At 33.6% G+C, this 7,416-nt stretch overlaps 2 protein-coding genes across 2 annotated transcripts; one reads left to right on the top strand and one right to left on the bottom strand.

The window, feature by feature from the left end:
* Positions 1-403: 403 nt before the first annotated feature.
* LOC11431018 (uncharacterized) lies at positions 404-2,273 on the top strand. Its single transcript, XM_039830053.1, has 3 exons — positions 404-538; positions 784-1,194; positions 1,283-2,273. The coding sequence occupies exons 2-3, from the start codon at positions 844-846 to the stop codon at positions 1,937-1,939; spliced, it is 1,008 nt and encodes a 335-aa protein (XP_039685987.1). The 5' UTR covers positions 404-538; positions 784-843; the 3' UTR covers positions 1,940-2,273.
* Positions 2,274-2,481: 208 nt separating this feature from the next.
* Positions 2,482-4,203, bottom strand: LOC11446726 (pentatricopeptide repeat-containing protein At2g17033). The gene is made up of 2 exons (XM_024772442.2): positions 3,897-4,203; positions 2,482-3,816 (listed from the first exon to the last, which is right to left on the bottom strand). The coding sequence occupies exons 1-2, from the start codon at positions 4,197-4,199 to the stop codon at positions 2,713-2,715; spliced, it is 1,407 nt and encodes a 468-aa protein (XP_024628210.2). The 5' UTR covers positions 4,200-4,203; the 3' UTR covers positions 2,482-2,712.
* Between the last annotated feature and the right edge of the window lie 3,213 nt (positions 4,204-7,416).

The raw sequence follows: 7,416 nt of genomic DNA, 5'->3' as shown, positions 1-7,416 counted from the left end.
CATTGCCCAAATGATCAAAGACACTTCCTCCCTGCCTTCACATCTTCTTATAACAAAATAGATCACACACCTCACCCATCATTCTGCTACGTATGTTACCCATTTTTCTCACTAACCAACTTCCCAGCTCACCTCTCACTTTCCATTTGACTATTCTCTCTCTGTGTCCTACCAATTTTGTTGAATTATAAGTGGAACATATCCTCATCCAAAAACTGAAATGGCAGGTTGTTTACATGTCTATTTCATTTACCTTTTGTTTTTGTTGGATTGTATAATATTTCAATTTCAATAAATTATTCATTACACTAATTTTTTTTTTCCTAATCAATCGCAGCTATGGCATTGAGTTTGTTGGATAAATATCCAAGACTAGCCACTACAGAAAATGAAAAGGGGTTAACTGCCTTGCAAGTACTTGCTGAATCATGTTAGCTCTCTAACCTTATACTACCTGTTTTCTATGAGCAAGAATTGAACTCGGCACCCCAGGATTTACAACACTCACACACGTACCAACTACTTGCGTTAGACCTCGGTAGTTTTAACCTTATGCCTTATACTTATGTAGACTTCAGCTTTTTTATTTACACAATGTCTATTTTAAATTGGTCAAAGTTTATGTGTGGTTTTTCCGTGCAATATTTTTACCGTTCTCTAATCACAATTCAACACATACAATAAGTAGCTACAAATGAACAACAAAATTGAATTTATGAATTGATAATTAATTATATCCATTAAACTTGCTCATTTGATTATTTATATTCAATTCAATGCTAGCCTTTGACGAGCATGCTACTAGCTACCAAGATCTTCTAAGCTTCTTGTTCAAAGCTATGGATGAGGAAGAGAACAAGGGTGTTACAATCTGAAAAGACTACAGAAGCAATGTTCAGAGCAGCAAAATCAGGAAACATCATGGTTTTAAAATTTATTTTTAACTATAACCCCAATTTGTTTATGGAAGTCAATCCTCAAGGGCAAAACTTACTTCACATAACAATTTCAAATCGACAAATAAGTGTATTTCGTCTGATATTGCATAAGGGTGCATACAAAAACATGTTAGTGCTACATGTCGATCGTGAAGGATACAATATTCTCCACTTAGCTGGAATGTTAGCAGCTGAAGAAAGATTTGGATCACCAATTCATCAATTTCTTATTCATAGTGAAGAACTATGGTTTCGGGTAGATTGCATAATTCATCGTGTTCGATATGCAAGTATATATATCTTTCCTCTTCCTAATTAAATGTCTATTTGTTTTTAACCTGCAGGAAGTGGAGAAGATAGTTCCTCCCATATATAAAACCATGGAGAATGAAAAACTCATGACTCCAAAAAAAGTATTTTATATGGAACACAAAGAACTGTCTGAAAAAGCTATAACTGAACTGAAAGGAATTGCAAGTAATTTTTTAGTTGTAGCAGCTCTTCTAGTTTCCATAGGGATGAGCGCACTTCTCACAATAAAAACTAACAATACAAGCGGAAAGCATCTGATTTTTGAGGAAAATATATGGTACATAATATTCCTGCTATCAGTTGGAGTTGGAGTGAGCTTATGTGTTGTATCTATGCATTGCTTTACCTCAGTTATACTACCTTCAAGCTGGAGTCCAAACATAACTTGTGTTAACTCAAGTCTAGCAAGGATTACATTTGGGTATTTGTTTATTTATGCATCCATAGGAATCCTAGGTATTTTTAGTACCATATCCGGTGTTATTTTGGTCTACACCTTCTTGCCTAACTGGATCTTTTATGTTATTGTTGCATGTTGTGGCATTTCAACTGCCATGTTTTATGTGTTTCTTTACTGTTCTTTGCTTCTCACTGTTCGCTTGACACTGGCCCTTTGCCAGAAATATGGAGTGATGATGCTAACGAAATTGGGGTTTGAAATTAGTTGGGAGCCTTTCTTCTTGGATTAGTCAACTATATAATGTTTTGGGAGGACGTGATGTAAAATAATTTTCTTTTCTATCAATGATATGTAAAATAACTATCTGAATATAACCTTGATATATATGGTGGCATTTAGCATGCACAAAGTATAAATTTGTGCACCATACACAAAATGGTGTATCATGCACAAGTTTATCCCTTGTGCAGGTTAAACGCCACCGATATATATCGTTACCTTGTGCTATATTGCATTTATATTTTTCATTGAAACTTTTGTGCTTATGTTGTATGTCGTCAACCTGTTATCGAACCGGTGATAACTAAAGATATACTTCTGATTCTGATATTATATAAGTTATCATCAGCAAAATTCCTATAAGATTTTAATTGATAATAAACGCATTATTAGTGTAACAAAGTTTTACATATGCATCAAATCACATCTTACAACATAGATAATTGTGGAAAAATTATAGAAACTAATAAAATAAAGTGACATATAGTTAAATATGATAAGATGTGTGTAAACAATTTTTACACTGATAGTATCCATTAATTCTACTTTATATTATCATTCAATGTTCTTATTTGTTTGGCATTTCCTTGGATAAGCAACATTTGATACAAGTTGAAAACAGAAGCAAAGGAATTTAAGTCAATAAACACAATTAGCATAGCACAGCATGTCAAAGTGAGCCATCTTGGTCATATCATTTAAGTTCAAGTTTATCATAATCAATTAATCATTCATATATAGTAGCAAAATTTTATTGGTGTCTCCATTCATAATACAATGAAATCATTGCTTCCTCAATTCACATAACCAAATTTTGACAGCCTTACCTTTGGCAACAAAGCAGCCAGTGTTTTTCCTATCAATCCTGAGTGGACCTTTCATCTTCATCATCATCTCTTTAACCAATACTTTGACCGGTGATTCTCCTCTCACATTGCTATGCTTTCCAACCCCACAAACCACAGTGATTTCAGCAGGAATATCATGATTTGAAGCATTCAACAACCTCTTCTGCATCTCCTCCAACCAAAGCAACATAACCAAATAAGCCGAACCCAAGTGAAATCCATGCAAATCCAATTTCACCTCTTTAGAATCCCACACCATCACCTCATCGAAAAGCACATTACACGAAAGCAACTCCTTAACCACCATAGCTTCCCCTCCTTCCAAACACGAATTCAACAACTCTTCAATCGAAAATGCCAAATCATTCAAATCCACAACCTTCCTCATAACCGTTGGACAAGAATTTGAAACCGAATTATAAGTTCTAACAGAAAAAGGAACACCAGAATTCCTCATCCTTGTAAGCCAAGAAACCATTTCCACATACTCCCCATGAATTCCAAAACTTGAAAGAACCATATTATAACAAACAGTATCAATAACAAACCCATTATTCTCCATTTCATCAACAACTCTGTTCAAATCATTAAACAAACCCAATCTTCCATATCCATACAAAATAGACTTGAATTCAAAAGCAGAAGGTTGAAGCTGAATCTTCCCACCACCATCTGTTCGTTTAAATTCCTGAACCAGATTCTCAGCCTCACGAGGCTTATCCATTGCACACAAACCACTAACCATAGATTCAGAAGCTCTGCGTTTAACGTAAATTGAAGAGGAAGTGCGAAGAAGATTGTTGAGGTGAGAATAAGCGAAATCAAAGCCGGTTTGAGAAGCACGTTTGGAATGTGAGTCCAAGAGTTTAGCATAGAAAAGAACAATGTCACGTTCTTTGTTGTTGAGTTTTGAAGTTGCTTCGGAAATTAAGGTTTGGGATTCGGTGTAGCGTTGGTGTTTGTGGAGTAGGGTGATTAAATCGGCGAAGATGGTTGGATTCCATGTGTACCATTGTGATTCACTTATTCTTGTGTAAAGCTGCAACAAGAAATGGAAGGGTTAGTTTGGAGATAATGAAATGAGATGAGGGTAATTTGGGGAGAAAATAGTTAACTTACGGGGAGGGCGAGAGAAGAGAGGGGATGGTGAGCGGTGGTCGGAGAGAGGAGGTGAGTGAGAGTGGAGAGTAGTACGGATTTGGGTGAGGATTGTACGAATTTACGAATGAGATTTTCGGTATTGGTGTTGGTGGTTGAGAGTTTTGTGAGGAATCGTTGCCCTTGTTTCGTTAGAGTGCAACGAATTGTGTTGTTTTTTTTAAGACGAAGCTGGGTTTGGAGTTGAGGAGGAGGAAGAGGACATTGTTGAAATCTCAGCGTCATCCTCTCAGCTCTAATGTTTCTTCCTTCTTTTTCTTCCATGCGCCATGATATAACAAGTAATGATTATTAGTTTAGAACTCAACCGGTAAATGCCCGAAATTACAAGGTCGGATGTCGTGAATCGAGTTCGAATTCGAGACCTCGCAGTTTAATGAACTACCACTTCATCTAAGACAAAAAAAAAAGTAATGATTATTACGTCTTTTTTTCAAAAATATTTACTGAGTTTTTTATTCTATAATTTGAAACAAAGTTAGAATGTGTTTTGTTTATAGAATCTGAAATATATATATATATATATGAGGGGAGATATTTTGACTCCAAGAGTAAGTTTGTCTACTTACTTTAAATTTTAGCCTTTAATTTTATAATTAGCTAATGGTTTAGATTGATTAATAATAAGTGATACAATAAGCTTTAATTTTATTTTCTATTGGAGTTAACACTCATCATTTCAAAATGGCAAAACAATTAATGCAATTTAATTTATTTATTTTTTTGAAGGATAATTGGTTGTTTTTTTATTCTTGTCCCTTTTTTTTATACACAAAAAATAAACACAGCAAGGAAAAATATAATATAGTTAAATTTTTAAATAATTATTTTTTTGGTTGGTAATTCAATAGTAAAAGATTGAGTGCTTGTAAGAGAAAAGAAAGGCATGACAAACATAGAAAAAGCATATGTGTAAAAGAAAAAGAGAAAAAACATAATTGAATAACAATTTTTTAGTCCCGTATGCCAAGGAGGTGAATGAAAAAAAAAATAATCAATTAAAATCATTAATTGTTTTATGGTGATGAGTTTTTAACTACAATAGAGAATAAAATTAAAGTCCATCATATCAATTATTATGAATCAATCTAAACCATTAATTGATATTAGAGTTAAAAGTCAAGATTTAGAGTAAGTTAATGGACTTACTCTTGAAGTCAAAATATCCCCCCTCTATATATATATATATAGGCATATCAAGTGAGAATGATATTTTTATGTGAGAATGGTAGGAATGATTTTCAGTCTTTGGATTAAAAACTAATGGCTGAGATTTAAATGCTCTATTAAAACAATTATTTGCCTCCTCCTCTTCTACTTCTTCACTCACGCCACGCGCATCTCTTTTCTTCTGCCAATAGCTACGAAACCCTTTTCACCAAGTCGAATTCAATCACAGCTCCATTAACCTTTTATTTTGCAGATTTTTTACTTCTATCTTTTTTCTCTTTTGTCTCTGAATAAATGGAAAGTTTGAAATCGCCATCTGAACCCATCGGAAATACTTTGTGTAGTGGGTGTAAAGGGGAATTCCTGCTGTAATTTGTTTGCTCAAATTATTTTTTGGAATGAACAAATTCATTACTATAATTGTAATTTTGAAAATGGATTGCACAAGAGGAACCCAAAATAGCATATGTACAAAGATTCATGTGAACGATAGCAGCCACAACCACATATTACATTCCTGAATCTTTACTATATGATGGAATTATTATACCAAATATAAGTGGAAAAACTTAAATTATTGGTATAATAGAAGAGATGGACAAGGTAACGGAAAAGAAGGGTGAGTCGTTCCAAAGAAGTAGAGAGAGTAACTACACCATGAGAATTGATTGTGAGTAGCAATGTTTTTTTTTCTTTCTCTATTGATATTAAACTAATTAATTGAAATTATTTGATTGGATGGGCTCAAGGATGACATGTTAAGGACAAGACCATGCAAGAATTTCTCATATATTTTTCTTAGGGGGGGAAGAATCTGAAATATATAAATATTGTCTTGATTATAAAGTCTCTCATTTCAAAGGTTGCGAATTTTATTTTAAAAACAATCAAAGACAAAGTAAAAAAAAAAGATCAAACATGTCAAATAAAACTAATGTAAGTTTTCTCGAATTTTTATGAAAATGTAAAAAATTGGTTAAAACGATGGAATTTTAGATTTTGAGGGGTGAAGTCTCATAAGAAGTTTCTTTTAGAGGAGTCTTGATCATTGATTTTTGTTTTCATTTGATTTTCTGGGAAAGTTTCAGAGTCAATATGATCAAATAGCTCGAAAACCACATTTTCGACTAAGAAACAGCAGTAACAATTAACAATGACCTAAAACACAATGATGAGTTTAAATTATTAGTATGGTCCATAAATGGATAGGGTGGAAAAGGTAAGTCTCGTAAGTAATTTAGTAAGACCGTTATCCGCCTAATTCAATGAAAAACCTGGTTTCTGGTGCATATCAATCATGGTCCAACCCGCTTATTTTGTCGCCCAAATACACACAATTGTTATATAGGCATGCTAACAGGGAGGGGACGGGTTTAGCCTTCATTGTCCCTTCTACTTGTCCTAATTTTCAATGGGGTGAAAAGTTAGAATTACAATCTTGCACTCGATTGGTTTCGAGTATTCACGCTTCATCTCAGCATGAACTTTTATCGCATTTTGTTTTTTTTTTTTTGTTAAAAAATAAATAAAAGTTCAAATTTATGTTGTTTCAACTTTTAACAATATAACTTTTATTTTATTGAATGACACGTGCTAATGTTATTTTTTAGATTTATTTTTTCTCTTTCATCCTGTTATGAACTTAGAACCTCCTACTTCTTTATTCTTTAGCTTAAATGAGTTGAACTAACCAATCCCCCTCAATAGTATATTGTTTAAAAGAAAAATAGAAGAAAAAATTAGAAACGTTGGTTTTTCAAATATCATGTATGCAGAACTCTTGATAGTTTATCATGGATTGAGAATGGCTTGAGAATTTGGCATGTCAGAGTTGGTGTGCTATTCCGCTTCTAAGACAGCAGTCAAGTTGATTAAGGAACCTATTAACGACTGACATCACTATATTGCGATCCTTCATAATATCCAGGAGCTCCTATCTCAAGATTGGCAAGTGGAATTAGTTCATAAACTAATGGAAGGTAATGTCTGTGCGGATTGCCTTGCAAAGATTGGGCTAGCCTTCTTGAGGCGTACCAGTCCTTTGCTGCACCTCCAGTTAGAATCAACAAACTCCTACTAGCGGATGCTAGTCTTCTTCCCTAGATAGCTATTTTGTTTTTTTGTTTTTTTTATTTTGCATTCTGTTACCAAAAAATAAAATGCTCTTTCTTAAACAACTAACGAGTTATACCATTAAGATAGTAGAAAATAAAATGAGTAAATAGTCAATTACCCCCCTGAAATTGTAACTTTTGTCAAAAAAAACCCCTGAATTATGCGAAATGTCAAAAACCCCCCTGAAATTGTCAAG

This window comes from Medicago truncatula, chromosome 1 (assembly GCF_003473485.1).
Source record: "Medicago truncatula cultivar Jemalong A17 chromosome 1, MtrunA17r5.0-ANR, whole genome shotgun sequence".
Classification (NCBI taxonomy): domain Eukaryota; kingdom Viridiplantae; phylum Streptophyta; class Magnoliopsida; order Fabales; family Fabaceae; genus Medicago; species Medicago truncatula.
This window is presented reverse-complemented; position numbering and strand designations above follow the sequence as displayed.

Bases quoted from the DNA above. Each gene is read 5' to 3' on its own strand.
- LOC11446726 (XM_024772442.2), bottom strand. From the start codon at position 4,199: ATGGAAGAAAAAGAAGGAAGAAACATTAGAGCTGAGAGGATGACGCTG. The intron at 3,817-3,896 runs GTAAGTTAACTA...TTCTTGTTGCAG, and splicing joins TCTCTTCTCTCGCCCTCCCC to CTTTACACAAGAATAAGTGA.
- LOC11431018 (XM_039830053.1), top strand. From the start codon at position 844: ATGAGGAAGAGAACAAGGGTGTTACAATCTGAAAAGACTACAGAAGCA. The intron at 1,195-1,282 runs GTAGATTGCATA...TTTAACCTGCAG, and splicing joins GTGAAGAACTATGGTTTCGG to GAAGTGGAGAAGATAGTTCC.